The 15706-nt window shown below is 36.5% G+C and overlaps 1 protein-coding gene across 2 annotated transcripts; it reads left to right on the top strand.

Annotated features, from left to right (window-relative positions):
• The first annotated feature begins 780 nt into the window (after window positions 1-780).
• Window positions 781-15157, top strand: LOC135599103 (mechanosensitive ion channel protein 2, chloroplastic-like). 2 transcript variants are annotated; one of them, XM_065093838.1, is made up of 14 exons: window positions 781-938; window positions 1438-1662; window positions 1753-1812; window positions 4652-4809; window positions 8011-8131; window positions 8226-8320; window positions 8418-8531; window positions 9091-9151; window positions 10150-10299; window positions 10426-10536; window positions 10732-10899; window positions 11028-11141; window positions 12409-12465; window positions 13977-15157. In XM_065093838.1, the coding sequence occupies exons 2-14, from the start codon at window positions 1552-1554 to the stop codon at window positions 14730-14732; spliced, it is 2076 nt and encodes a 691-aa protein (XP_064949910.1). In that variant the 5' UTR covers window positions 781-938; window positions 1438-1551; the 3' UTR covers window positions 14733-15157. The 2 variants fall into 2 exon arrangements, with proteins under 2 accessions (XP_064949910.1, XP_064949911.1); XM_065093839.1 differs by having other exon boundaries at window positions 800-938; window positions 1444-1662.
• Window positions 15158-15706: the final 549 nt, after the last annotated feature.

Genomic DNA, 15706 nt, shown 5'->3' with positions numbered 1-15706 from the left:
TATTTTTCTCATAGAGATATTTTCTTCTCCTTAAGAGTTCTTTCTTTCTCTTCTGCCACCGGAATGAAATTTACCTTAGGACCACGTAAAAAATGATTACAGGTTTCTTTTTTCCTTTAATTTTCTCTTATTTATTAAAAATATTATCGGTTCATGTTCTAACAAATTATGCCCCATATATGTTCTTTAAATTTTGTTAATCTCTTTGGGTGAATTTTCGATAAAAAAAGATATCTTATTGAGCTTTTTCTTGAAGGTTCTCGTGATCTCTCTATCATTATCCGAAAATAATCTCCTATCCTTTTTGTATTACATTAAATTAATTCATAAAATGAATCAATACAATTCAAATGTTTTTTAATATAGACTTGCAGTAATTTTCATCGAGTTGGCCTAATATTTCTCGATCTTTTGGTGTGTGTTTCTGATTACATGATTTCTCGTCTCGGACAAATCACATGATCTCTTTTCGTTTGTTTGCTTCCTTCCTCAGTACGAAGATGTGACCGTCGAAATATTCTACCACACCTGCAGTTTCTACGCGAATGCCTTGAATGCTGAGGTGGTGCTTCAAGAAAGGCACAGAAATTCGCGCAAGCTTTACGGGCGTATAATTTACTCGTGCCTTTTGTGTTGCTCTCCAGCCACGTACGCATACTCAAACACCCACGAGGCCGGCTATCGACCCAAGACCTCGAAACACCACCGGACATCCAACTAAACGACGCCACGTGTATAATAACTTATGTTTTTAAACCCTCCTCGAGGACGTTTCGTGCCACGCTAACTCTCGTCCGTCGTCTCCGATCCCCCCATACCCTTCCCCTTCCCCGGCCCTCCGTCCTCCGCTCTCCGCTCTCCGGGACTTTCTTGGAGACAAATCGAGTGTCTGATCTCAGCGTACCGAGCTGGTTGATTTTTCTTTGATTTTCGGAGAGGTGCTCTTCTCTGTTCCTCTTCAAGTTTTATTCTTTGTATCCAGGTGATGTAGATACTTTGTAATTGTGATTTCATGTGAAGGCTTAGGTTACGTAGCGCGTGATGTTCTTCTCTTGGATTATGGGTTAAACGAAATGATGGGTTTCCACCATCAAAATGAGTTTCTTGGGGTTTTCCCCTCATAATCATGTTAGGGCTATTTATCTGCTTGACGCCTCATGTTTTCTTTGTCGATTAGGATTAAAGCAAATGACCCTATTCGTAATCCGACTTAAAACATTACGAGAAATGTGATTTGAGAAGCAGTGTTTTGGGGCGATGAGGCACTTTTTTTTTTAATTTGCTCTTGCGATTTGCAGGAAACACTTTGTTTTGTAATGTTTTAGCTTTTGTAAACGTCTTATGAGGTGATCAGTGCAAGTGCTTGTTAGGTTGATGACCGATAACTGCCTTCTTACTCGTCTTTTGTTTTCTTATCCTGTGGTGGGGATTCTGAAGGTTCAGGGGCCTACTATACATAGGTTATTGTGGATCTCATCTGTGGAAAGGTTCAGCAAGGGGAAGACTTGTGGCTCCTAACCCCATTTATTGAAGTTTTATGCCATTTTGAGGATGACTGTTGGATCTTCCTTGCATTTGTCCCATGAGCTAGGTGTTGTCCAAAGCACTGGCCAGACTAACCAGCTTAAGGTAAGAGGAATCGGCCACGCCAACCGACTTAAGGTAAGACAGAGTTTGTTTACATATTTGTTTCATTTTGGCACATTATGCTTCTTTAGTATGAGTATCTGAAGATCAACCATGACTTTGCAGTGCTACAAAATAAACAAATCGTACTGCTTGAAGACCTTTCCCCTTTCTTCTTGTGCTTCGGTATGTTAATCATTCTCAAAGGAATTTTTACCATATTATTTTGTTGTAGTTGTGCTTAATTTGTGCCAATAATAGTCACATATTTAGTGTTCAGTGCTTTCAGTTGCGACACAGACTCTTTGATGCTTGCTTATTCTTTTTGTAATTCAATCATAGCAAGTCATGAAAGAAAACAATAATAGGCTGAAGGTGATTGTGAATGGAAAAGTGGTATTTCAGATTTAATATTATGTCTATCCTGTAAAATAGTGCTTTAAAGCAGAACTTGTGTTTTAAGATACAGTGTTGTGCTCCTATTTTCTAAGTTGATTTCTTTTTTCAAGAATATTCCCGTCAGAGTATTCTTGTTAACATGATTTGTTATCTGTTAGTCATAGCAAAAAAAATTCTATGCTAGTCATTTAGGTTGATTTTAAGGTAAGCTGTGATTTTTGATTAGCTAACAATTTGTTTGAGGAAACTTCAGTGTCACATTGATGTTAAACTTATGCGTCAAAGGATTCACTGTCTTTTTTTACTTATGACACCAAATTGCAACTGCTTTCACATTGGTTAAAATTTTATCATCTTTGTCTTTGTTTTCTCTCCATTATGATGGTAAGTTATCTGAATCAATGTACTTGCATAAAGGCAAACCATGGTGTACTTGATGCCATTAGTGCTTAGGTGTTGAAGTTAGAAGTAAATTCTACTTCTTGAGAAGTCAGGCAATGAAAACAATTGAAATGAAGTGCTGAATAAGGTGTTATTTAGTATATTGAATAGTCAAACCTGGCATAATCCATAAAGAACTATATCTTTTTGGATGCCTTTTTTATTTTATGAAAATATTAAATTTCAGTTATCTAGTATTGAATAGTCTCCTTTAGATTTAAGCAGGCGATGCCACATTTTTTGAAGGACATACCATGACATGTAGGGTTTAGAAATAGATCCCAGGCTGCTATAGTTATAATAACAAATTTAATTCAAGCACTCGTGTTCTTTGTAGATGTATGCTACTTTTTATATGGATGGTCTAGATCAGTGATTATAATAGGCGCTCGCTTAGGCGAGGCGAGGCCCAAGCGCCTAGCTTCATTTCCAGGCGGCGCACTTCAAAGAGGCTCCGCCTGGGCGCTCACCTGAGCCTAGGCGCTGGGCGCTTTAGGCGAGCGCCTGGGTTAAACCAAGCGACCGAACCAGATTTTTAGGTCTGATTGGTCTTCGGTGCTTTAGTTGGTTCAATTGAACCAACTAAATCACTGATATTAGGCTCCCTCTCGTGATTTCCCCGACTTTCCTAACCCTAACACTCGCGATTTTGCCGCCGAGATTTCTTCTCCGCTGTCGCTGCTCTCTGCTGCCACTGCCACTATCGTTGCTCGTCGCTATTATCGCTACTCGTCGCTGCCACAATCGCTGCTGTCGCCACTCCTGCTGTCGCTTGCCGCTCCCGCTGCCGCTACCGCTCACTGCTCCCGCTCCCACTCCAGCTTCGGCTATCGCCTGCTACCACTACCGTTGCCTCAACAGTCGCGGTCTTCTCACACACTTCTCACTATACTGTTAACAGTATAATAACAATATACTGCTAACTATATACTAATAATAATATTTTTATTTATTAGATTAATAATATATTATTTTGATTTTAATACTATTAATTTTTATTTATTTAATAGTATTTTTTATTTAAAACTAAAAAAAATATACTATTATTATTTATTTATTTATTGTGATTTTGTACCTATTTTTTTTTAATTTAATAGCATATTTTTATTTAAATAATTATATTTATTAATTATATTATATATTTTTATATTTTAGCGCCTCACTTTGCTCGGGCGAGCGCCTAGCGGCTCGGGCATTTTTGGACCTTGGCGCCTTTTTCAGCGTAAACTGGTAAGATAATAGTTAATATTCTTGTTAACTACAGAGTCAGTAATGGTTAATATTCTTGTTACTTTTACTTTAGCTTAAACTGGTAAGATAATAGTTCTAGGTCATTAATTTACACTATTGTTACAAACTTTTTAGTTATTGTTGAGGATAACGTGAACTTTATTTTGTTTTTGTCCTCATCATTTCATCTTCTTCAATGTTATTTCTAAGTTCTGTCCTATATATCCTTTCTTTGCTTGCTTCTTATGTTATATAGCATGCAGCAAGAAATGAAAGGACCTTTCAGAAAGGTAGGATTAGAAAAGTGAAATAAAAAAAATTATAGGAGATGCAGGGAATGGATAAATAGCTTATGTTGATGGATTATATACCTAGTTTAGGTCATTGATATGCATGAGCCATCCTGATATAAAGTTAAAACATCTGACTTTTGCTGGTGGGAGAAGATTCCAATTTTTTCAATATGTAGATGATCTCTGATTCATTTCATTTTTCTCTTCGTCACATATCAATCTTTGTGTTTTAATTGTTTTAGTTTCAAAAACATATATATGTATCTTTCTTGTCTTGTTACTATTTCTTAGACAAATACAATTTGTCACCCTTGAAACATTATCTGATAATTTTTTTAAGATGTCAGCTTGTCTAGCTGGCGAGGATTTTGAATGTTGATGGCAAGGTCTTGAAATCAAATCCTGTCTTACAACTTTGCAAAAAAAAAAAAAGTCACTGTTACCTCATCAATGTGCGCTTCAAACGATGATATATGGAAATTGGACTTCTTTTCTTCTACTGCCTTTTAATTTGTGAATTTAGGATTTTTTTTCCTAGATAAAAAATGATGCATCATTTTTTAAGAAACACAAACTTTTAGTATATTTTTTCTTAAAGGGAAAATTTATGCTATTTAATTTGCTTATAATATTTTCTCATGCATATCCAACTTTGCATGCAGCGACAAGGTGCTTGGAGTTCCCATATTTCAGACAGGGTACACAAGCCAATGTTCTGCATTCCACACAGATACAATGTTTTCAAGTGTCAGTCTTCTACTATACCGTTCTCAGAACATGTGATTCCTCTTCTGAGGAATACCACCTTGTCTTTGACTAGGTATTGCATTAATTTGATGCTTAATAATCTACAAGATATTGATTCATGAATTTCAGATGTTTTTCTTTCTTTTCTGTGGGTAAAAACTGATATTACACACTTAAATATTCCATTTCATATCATCATGCTAATTTGTTACCCAGTCCATACCAAGGACTGCAATTTCATGCCGATCGGCACAGCCAGTCTTTGGCTGATTCGGCATGTGCCAGTTTGTACTAGCGTACCAACACATGATATGTCAGAATGTGTTGATAGTTTCCAAAAAAACCCAGAAAATATCCAAAAATACATGAAAATTAGGAAAAAGTTTAGTTTAGGGGTTTTTTAATTAGAACTAAATGCAAATTTAGTTCTATTTTAATAAAACATATTCAAATATGGAGGGGACAGTGGATTTATATTTTTTGGATGTTGATGAGCATCTCTGCAGCATGTTCTAATGGTTCTTCCATTGATATTGAACAAGAGTAAGAATTTATGAGAAAAAGGGAGTGATTGAGTAAGAAAGAGTGTTAGAAGATGTGAGATTGAAATAGGAGCAAAGAGGGAGGAGAAATGGGGTTAAATAGGCATTCAAATGGGTCCAACTAAATGTTGGAACCAATTCAATCTGGGCCACCAACCGGTACAAGTCAGTAATAGTCAAATTTTGACCATTTCACCCGGTATGAAGGATGTGTCATTCGATATGTCCCCCAACTGCTATACCGTCCAATATAGGGCTGTTCGTGTTCCGATCAGCCGTTGGACCAGTAGATACTGCCTGTACCATGCCGTTTCGGGTGGTACATCAAACGATGGCTTATACCACAACAAAAAAGTTTTTCCTTTCTTCAAAACAAGAGAAGAATCAAATAGAATTCTCATGAAGTGATGTTCTCTATTAATGCATCTCTTCTCTTTCACTCTTATAATAGTACAAATTGAATCACTTCTATTTGCACTCCTTTACTTTTCTCAATGGCTGTTCCATAGTGTTCCCTTAATGCTGCTGTAGTTGTGGCCTTGATCCAGTAGAGTTACTCGTTGAAAGAATTATAATTATTTTAGCAGTTAGTATATACTCCATAGCAGTGTCTGTCATACCGAATCATACCGCCCGGTATGGGCGGTTTGTACCGGTCCGACAGGCCAGCGGTACGTGGACCGCCTTGTCACGGACAAACTTTGAAACAAGATGTTTGATGTAATGCTTATATCTGTCCGTGTCTGTTGGCATGTTCATGCCTTGTAAAACATGTAGAGGGGCAGCCGAAGGCTTATAAGTCCCATTTTAGTTGGGTTGGTGGCCTCTTTAGGCTTGTAAATAAAGGTTGTGTCATGTGGACACGTGCGAGAGCTTTTTGGTCTGTAATGGACCATTTTACCCTTTGTTGTGCCACTGTTCAGAGCTTGTAAAGTCTGTTTGTAATTTGCATTGTCTATGAAGTGTTTTTCGGACATGTTTGCTTGTGGATCCCGATTGAGGCGTTCTCTTTTGCTTGTTCTCTCTTTTGTTGGTCCTAAGGGACAATGAGAGTCTTCGGGGAGGCTGACCTTTGCGGACGGACACGCAAGGGTGCCGCACGACTTAGGCAAAACCAGCTAAGTCCGTGTCAGCCTGGTACCGGTCTGCACTGTAGCAGTGCTACAGTGATCGGTGCACAGCTACTGTAGCACTACTACAGTGCTCGGTACACCTGGGTGTACCGCTCGGTACACCGTACCATACCGGTACCGAGCCTAGGTCGAAATACCGGTATGGTACGGTATTGCGAACCTTGCTCCATAGTCCATATTGTACCTCTTCTCTTCCTTTCTCCTTTCTCTTTCCTGGAGTCAGGTGCTTTCATAGTTGAATCACTTGTCCCGATGAATGAAGAATTGGTCAGTTTTGATTGTATGCCTTCATACTCATTTGATTACCTTTAAAGAAAGTGGTGGGCCAATTATGATCAGGATCATTATGGACTCGTGTTCTTGGCTACTGGGTCAGCTGACAGGGTGCTTCACCACCTAGTAGTTTTAGTGAGTCACTTTGTTGCTTTGTTACTTCATTGCTGATATTCTGGAACAGCCAGATAAATTAGAATATTTTTAATCAATGCTCAACGAGTTCATTGACAATGATAGAACATCTTGATTTTTGCTACCTAGTATTGCATAGGATGTTGAAATGTTGCTTTAGTCATTTGTTTATAGTTCTCTTACATCTTATCAAGTAGCATAACTAAGCTACTTATTGTTGGTCCATGACAACTCAGTTGGGTCGTTCTTTGTTGAAGATGTTTGGAGGATTGGAATCCAATATAAATAACATGGGCCATTCATTTAACGGACAATCTGCATAAAAGTTCATTCTCACACCTTTGTTGCACCATCTATATGCTTTCTCAACAAAATAGCTCTATTTTTCTGATAATTTATCTCAACAGCTTTGTTTCACCCTTCATGTGATCCTCACTAAGTTACATGTAGTATTTCAACTATTATATTACAGCAGGGGCATGAGTTTAGTTTTTTGTTCAATGTTCTTGGTCTCGAGCATACTATGGTTACATAATCCAATTGATATGTTATCTTCTTCTTATGACCTTCTCTAGTTCTGGGATTTGAGTTCCAAGTATTTTCTTTTATCATGAGTTACAACTATCAGGATTTATTATATCTAGTATTGTAGATTAAAAAATTATTTTGTTGACATATCTATGATGTTATATATGGAAGATTTGATGTGGTGGACCATCTGTTATTCCAAACTGTGATATTGACATCCATGCTCTATATATTTGGAGGGATGAATTTGTTGCTTCATTGCTGTTAAATAATTACTAAATAAAATGCTAAGACAAATATAAAGAGTGCATGTCTGGCCAAGATCCTATTATCGGTGAAAATTATCTTGAAGGTTATTTATGTAGCTTACAAAATAGATTAGGCTACTTCTAGACTCTAAAATATATTGGGCTAGTTTTAGATTTTAGAATAGTTTAGGCTATTCCAGATGCAATTAACTTTGCATAACGGAAAACTGAAGTTTGTAAATATTAAATATTACTCTTTTGCTAAAGTTCATGAGAAGCCTGACTGGCTTTTGGAGATGGCTTGTTGTGTACTGATTGATGTGCTTTTAATTTTCAATTTCATGTCAATGTTTTGTTGCTCAATATCACAACTATGGATAGAAGCATAAAATTAAGTTGATTGACTATCTCATAGGTCATGCAATGTGTTGCTTGGAAACCATCATTCTTACCATTTAATCCCTGCTGTTGGGATAATTGCTTTTGCTGTATGGGGTCTTGGGCCACTGATGCGGTACCTGAGAAGCCTATTTTATGTAAGTACTTATGTGTTCTCATCACAGCTACATGTTTTTACCTATAATTATAGGAGTTCATAATATAACATATTTTTTTTCAATGCTCCAACAGAATGATAGTAACTGGAAAAAGAGCAAAACATACTATATGTCAACCTCATATATTCAGCCGCTCCTCATTTGGACTGGAACCATACTTATTTGCAGGTGTGCTGACATACATGATACCTTGTTTTTGTGGAGTCCCGTAAATTTAGTGCTCCTTTTATATGTAATAACATTCTTTAACAAAATCTACTGACAGGTTTCTGGATCCTGTAGTTCTAACCTCGGAATCGAGCCAAGCAGTTAAAATACGTATTCTTAATTTTGTAAGATCTTTATCAACGGTGCTGGCTGTTGCCTATTGTTTATCAAGGTGAGGATGATAGTAATTTAAAAACAGAAACAATTGCTGCAGTCATTTTGTTGATTTCTCACTTGTTGACGCCACATATTCTGTGGTTGTCTTGGTACTTCCCATGACTCAGTGGTGGGAATTCTAACTTAGATTTTCGACCATGAGCAATTTTAATTGTTCTCATGTGTGCCCATCTATCAATACTATTTTTAGCTTTCAGTAGCTTGGCATGCTTTTTAGGAGGTTAAAAGATGTATATGATATAAACATATTTTTGCAAAATGGTCATGAAGAACAGAAAATTGAATATAATTTGTTGTGGGTTAGTACTGGCTCTTATGTGATTCCTTTTTCAGTTTTCATCAATCTGTATTCTCTTTATCTTCTTGGTTTCCTTGAAAGATTGTTCCTGTATTAGCTCTTAGAGCTTACACTTAATATTATATATCACCAAATGTACGACATTGTTAATAAGTACTTGTTTTATTTTATTTATTCTTCTCAGTTACACTTTATATATCACTGAATGTATGACACTGTTAATAAGTACTTGTTTTATTTTGTTTATTCTTCTCAGCTTCATTCAGCAGTCACAGAAATTCTTCATGGAGCACAGTGGCGCTGATGATACAAGAAAAGTATGTTTGTCATGCTATTCATTAAGTGCATCTGTTTGAATTATTTTTAAAATTTGAGGTTAATCTGAAGAAATTTGCTGGACATTTTACAACAACTACAATTGCACTATACTGAACAGACTGCTAAGATCCTTTATTCGACTTTTTAGTAAATGAATTTTTTTATGGAGAATACTTTATTATTATTTGTGGTGGAGCTTTGCCAAGGAAAGTGATCCAAAAAATATTTCCTTATTTCATATCTAAAAATTATCTCATTGCCTGTAAGGTTATGAGGCTTAATGAAAAAAAATGCCTTCTGCAGCAGCTGTTATCAGATTTCATTCTTAATGATAAGCAAGTACTATTAGTTTCAGAATTATTGTGAAATTTTTGACAGTTAATTTCAAAGAAGTTAATTATATAACTGTTAGATGCATCTGGTTTATTCAAAGAGAATAGATCTTGGTTTATGTTTTAGTGCTTATCTATTTCTCAATGTGGGTCTGTTTCTTTGCAAGAAAACACACGGGGAAAAAATGGAAGTTGCTTGGATTGTAGGAAAAGGAAATGGAACCAGTTATCTTTTCATTATTTTGCAATTGGAATGCGTTAGGAAGTTAACTGTATTTTTGGAAAGCTTACAGAAAAGTCACTGACATGAGGTTCTTGAGAGATTTTCATTTTTGGGAAAATACAATCCTTAACCAAAAGGTTACATCTGAAAATCTTAGAAATAGTTTTAATTTTTTTTTTATTTTCATACCAAACAAACATCAGAAAAGAGTTTTTTTCAAGGCAAAACAAATTTCTTCAAAATTTACCATGGAGCCAAACAGACACTAAAGGTTTTTCACAGAAATACATGAAATGGCATCAAAAGATGATATCATGTCTTCTGCACTTTATGCCCTTGTTTGTGTAATCGTGTCAACTTCAGTCTGTCTAGTAATTTGTTTTTATGTTATTAGTTAATGGGCTTTCTGTTTACGTATGTCTTTTTTTTAAATTTTGTGCAGATGGGTTTCCACTTTGCTGGAAAAGCTATCTACACAGCAGTTTGGGTTGCTGCAATTTCTTTATTCATGGAGTTGTTGGGATTTTCCACCCAGAAATGGATCACTGCTGGTGGTCTTGGAACAGTGCTGTTGACTCTTGCTGGTCGTGAGGTATTGTCACAATTTATCCTTTTTAGCAAAGGAATTATTGACCTGCAAACTTCTCCTTAAGGTTTGTTAAGTGCAAACTGGTCACTGGTGCAGTTTTTGCTAATCAGATTCAAAATGTTTTCACAGATTTTCACGAATTTTCTTTCAAGTGTTATGATACATGCAACACGTCCATTTGTTGCCAATGAATGGATTCAGACTAAGATTGAGGGCTGTGATGTTTCTGGTTCCGTAGAGGTTGGTTTTAATAGATCAGTTTACAGTAAATTTCTGTTTTAATACACAAGAGAATACTTTTATATATATTTTTGAACAAAGACATGATAATATTTGTCTTTAGCATTTTATTGGAAACCATCTTCTTTTACTTTGTACAACAAGTTCCTTGCATAAGATTTGTCTGACTTGCTGTTGGGCCAAACAATGTTGCAGCATGTTGGTTGGTGGTCTCCAACTATCATAAGAGGTGAAGATCGTGAAGCAGTTTATATTCCCAATCACAAATTCACAGTTAGTGTTGTGAGAAATCTCAGCAAGAAGACACATTGGCGTATTAAGACCCATCTTGCCATCAGCCATTTGGACGTTAATAAAATTAGTGTGAGTAGCAGTGTGGGCCATCTTTGCAATTGGACAATGATTTGCATCTAGCCTTTTTTTGTCTAGCTTTGGCTTTCTTTCTGTTTTTAACCAAGCATTGAAAATTCTATATTTTTTATTATGCACAGAACATTGTAGCAGATATGCGGAAGGTTTTAGCAAAAAATCCTCAAATAGAGCAGCAGAAGTTGCATAGAAGAGTATTTCTAGACAATATTGACCCAGAAAATCAAGCTCTTCTGGTAAAATTTGCCACCATGTTTAAACTTTTTTACTTTCGAAGCATCATGTATCTGAAGGCACACTGGCACAGCCATTTGATATCCTGGGATTTTTTCAAATGTTCCAAGTAAATTCTTTTGGAACTTGGATTACAGAATTCAATAAGGTGTGATTTTGAGGATGTTTGGTCCAAAACCATGTGAAATCCCCATATTAAATGGGAATATGGAACTTGATTCATAGCAATCTGGGGTAAATTTGGATCAGCAGATTCTCAGGGGTGGAATTCCTTTAGTTGGATATGAGAATTTTTGTCTAAATGCAAAGGATTTTATAGTTAATCCTTGTTAATCACCATATTAATCACTATACTGGACATATTTCTTATATGATTTTGGCCTCATGGTTAGTATATATGAAGATACCATGTAAGCATCATTTAGTTATGCACATTTTTGATGGACAATTTTTTTTGCCATTGGGGACTTCCATAGGATGCATGTTAGCAACATTAGACCTTAGACTTTTGATTGTAAAATATTTGTAAAAATTACCAGGTGATTTTATAAAAAATAGAGAAGAAAAAGCTATAATTGATGCAAATACTTAGGGTTTGATGATAAATAGTATGATAAAGGATTTAAAATAACACTAGACATCAAATAAAAAGATATTCCTGGTATATGAAAATTCATACGCCGATCACCAAAAGATGAAAATTTGACGGCGAGGCACATATAGTTCGTCATCTATGTGTTGTTTTACTCCAGTTGCATAATTTGTTGCGATAAACTTTTTGGTTCCTGCTTTATTGAAGTAGTTACTGATAGCAAACATGAGCTTTGGTAGGTACATTAGTGCTTCTTACTTATTCTTTTTATGCTTGTTTCTGTAAGCTTTTGTGCTTTTTAAGTTCACAAGATTGGAAAGAAGAATATTCATCATAATTAGCTTTCAGTAGGGCTGCACTTGATCTTGTTTCCTAGTAGTACATCAATAAGAAGACTATAACATTTTGATCAAAGCAGTTGTTTCTGCCCAGTTTTTAAGTACTATTTGGATCAGTACATATTGATTAGTTATTTACTGGTTTGACAAGGTCCAATATTGAAATGTGTATCTTATTGGTACAATAACTACATATACAGTTTATTTTTTTTAATTTTATTCAATGTTCTCAGATGATACAAATCAGAAGTATTGCTTGGTATATTTGTACCATATCCACTATATTATCGTTACTTAGTGTCCTTGTTTCTTATTCTTTTGCATTTCTTCCTATTGCAGATTCTTGTTTCATGCTTTGTTAAGACCTCATATCATGAAGAGTATCTTTGCGTAAAGGTAAGTGGATAGTATTTGTATTAACTATGCAGTTAAGAGTTCCTATTTTTCTTTTCAAGTATTCTTTAAATGAATTTATTATAGAATCTTAGCATTTAGTTGAAGTAGGTTCGAGTGTATCCACTCTGTGTAACTATGAAGAATCTGTTTTGTCTTGTAGGGAGACATAAAAAATGCATTATGGGTGCTGTTGCCAAAGAAAATCATTAAACAATTTCTGAGTTGGTTATCTATGATACTTAGTCCAGAAGAATCAGAATGCCTAGCATTGTTTACAAAAATGTGACATGCGCCTTGTTTTCTTCCTACTTTTTGAACAAATGAATATTAATATTAATTAAAGATGATCCCTAGCATTGTTTACAAAAATGTAACGTGTGCCTAGTCTTTATCGACCAAAAGCGGTTGACCAATTTGTCTTGGTTTACCACAATTTATGGATTACCTTTTGTGATTCAACATGATGTGCACACTAGACAATAAGTGGCCCATGATTTTGTTTTAGATTTATCTAACACATTAAGCTAGTTAAACACTTCAAAAGAGAAATGTTATTATTAGCAGTCTGGAGGATTGATAGATAGTTCACACACAACCAATGGTTTCATCCCTGCGGTATGTAACCTGGCCAGCCTGAACTTAAAATTCAAGTCTTATGAATTTAAACTGGTTTGGTAGGACGTTCACATTTTAGGTGAAGTGGGATTAGGAACACTGCAAAGGGAAAATAAAACCAAGTTGATGACAGAAAGGATTTGTTCTGTGTATTAGAGAGAGATGATGAAACTAGAATTCCTGGATTATCGAGAGATGGTGTGGCAGGTGCAGTAAGACTGCTGCAAGCAATATAGTGGACTAGCCTTCCATACTTGATTATTTTTGTTGGAGACAAGAATGGATCAGAGGGTTGTGAATGTGGATCAATCAACAAAGTTGGTAAGCCAGATGTAGGGGCATGACTGGGAGATTGCATGAGGGGGTTATCACAGTGGGTGAGAGGTTAATGCAGTGATTAGGAGGGAGGAGATAGCGCATTAGGGTGCAAGTGAGATGTGGTAAGAAATTTGAGTAAATGAGTTAAGCTTTTATTGGCAAAAACTTAGTTTAACAAAAAACAATACAAAGAACTGACTTAATTAAAATCTGACTGTGATCCAAAGTTCCAAACAACTAAATGTTCAAAACTCGAGCCTCGTCTAAATTTACAGATACTGGGATAATTTTTTGGTTAGCCAACTTTAGTTGCACAGTCCAGCCACTTAGTGAATGTAAGCAGTTATGTTGGACATCCATTCTTTACACCTTTCATTTTGTCTTCCACACTATTGGTTTATCCTAGTCTTCATTTTCTGGCATCACATATTCAGGATAATCAAGTTCTTATTATTTAACATCTTATTTTGCTTTTGGCTGCTGATGGACACAGTGTTTTTTCTCATAATGTTAGTTTTCTATTTATGGCTTAACAAGACATAATGCTAAGAAAATGATGGCTGTTGGAATACAAACAGGAAGCTGTTATGTTAGATCTACTCAAAGTCATAAGCCATCACAGAGCTAGACTTGCAACTCCTATCCGTACAGTCCAGAAGATGTATGGTGATCCTGACATAGAAAATAGTCTTTTCGCAGAGAGTGTTTTCAGACATTCTGCAGCATCTAGTCGTCCATTTCTTTTGGTCGATTCTCAATCAAGAATCAATGATGATGACAAAGTAAAGCCTCGTTCAACATCACGTGCAAATGAAAACCAAACCAGTAAGACTGCTACAACACAAGAGCCCAAGCTAACTCATGGTGGCACAGCTCCAAACAACCTCAACAAGCACCAGCAGAAGAAGGAAGATTCTGGGGATGCTTCACCTAAGAACATGAAAGCCGATGCGGCAGTAGCACCATCTTCCAGTTCTCCATCCACGACACACCTTGAAAGCCTGGATTCATCAGGGCCAACTCCAAATTCTGGTAGCCAAAAGCCTCCTTTACCGGAGGCTGTTACCGAACAGATTGATGCAAAGAATGAAGCTGAGAGCGTGCAGACAGTGAAGCCACAAGTTGCCAGATCTGCTTTCGAAGATAACATTGTCCTAGGAATGGCTCTTGAAGGATCAAAACGTACTCTCCCTATCGAAGAAGAAAAGGGTCCATCATCCATGCAATCACAGGAAAACGAGTTTGCTGCTGGACGTGGTATTGTGCCCTCTACGTCTTCAAAGGATGCTAAAGGGCCAGTCGCATTGGTTGACCAGAGGGATCAAGACAGCTGACCATGTCACAATCAGCTGAAAGTGTTGTGACTACAATGCACCTCTTTTTTTTTTTTTTTCGAAACAGGTGCGTGGAAGTTGTCTGTGGGTGGCTGGTCCACACAGTTGTATACTATTGCGATACAGAAGATTCCTAATTTGCTTGATGGTTTTCCTTTTTAAACTGGGATCCTCAGCAATGATGGTTTAAAAAAAAAACGTGCAAACCATTGGGAGCTTCACCACACCATGTAGTTCATATGTTCACTGGTCTTGTTTATCTCGGTCATGCTTATTTTCTGTTTCTGTATTTGTAATGCATACTGAGAGGAACTAATGGTTGTCACACTACTTTTGTTTTCTCCTCCTAAATTTGATAGATTATGATCTCTGTAAAAACCGATATGGTTGGGATCTAATGTCTGTCACCTGTGATCCTTTATTTCTGCTTCTGCTGTGATTAATTGCACATCCACACTCCTTTATTATTGACTATAATAGCCCATGATGCCACTATCACTTATTCAAGGAAAACAAATACCACACTCCTTGATGCTCATCGTTTCTTTGTGGGCTATGTGCGGGTGCGGTTCACTGTCTCTCAATTCGGGATGCAATATTTACCTCCTCGTCGTGGCTTTCGAATCTCACTTCTCCAAACTTAAAAACTATCGAGAGACGACAGAGAGAAAGAGAGAGAGAGAGAGAGATCTGTTTAGGCACTATCTCCACAAGTAGAGAGACTGTTTCCGCATAAAGCGATCTACATAAAGTCCGACAATAAATCCTTGGTTGAAGACAATCGAAAAAACACAAACTATTTGGAATGGGCCCCAAGACGGCAACAATTTGATGAGCATAGTTGACACCTGACCTGACCTGACCTGTTGCTGCGTAGTTATCCATTTCCGTTTGATTGAACACCCAATGCCTCCAATCCTCCAAGTCTCAAAAACATTTTAAAGCTATTAGTTGAATCACTCAACTAACAAGTC

This window comes from Musa acuminata, chromosome BXJ2-1, assembly GCF_036884655.1.
Source record: "Musa acuminata AAA Group cultivar baxijiao chromosome BXJ2-1, Cavendish_Baxijiao_AAA, whole genome shotgun sequence".
NCBI lineage: Eukaryota > Viridiplantae > Streptophyta > Magnoliopsida > Zingiberales > Musaceae > Musa > Musa acuminata.
The sequence above is the reverse complement of the archived record's forward strand: the minus strand, read 5'-3'. Positions and strand labels throughout refer to the sequence as shown.

Coding starts and splice junctions, on each gene's coding strand:
- LOC135599103 (XM_065093838.1), top strand. CDS start 1,552: ATGACTGTTGGATCTTCCTTGCATTTGTCCCATGAGCTAGGTGTTGTC. Junction 8,321..8,417: donor GGAACCATACTTATTTGCAG/GTGTGCTGACAT, acceptor ATCTACTGACAG/GTTTCTGGATCCTGTAGTTC. Junction 11,142..12,408: donor CAGAAAATCAAGCTCTTCTG/GTAAAATTTGCC, acceptor TTCCTATTGCAG/ATTCTTGTTTCATGCTTTGT.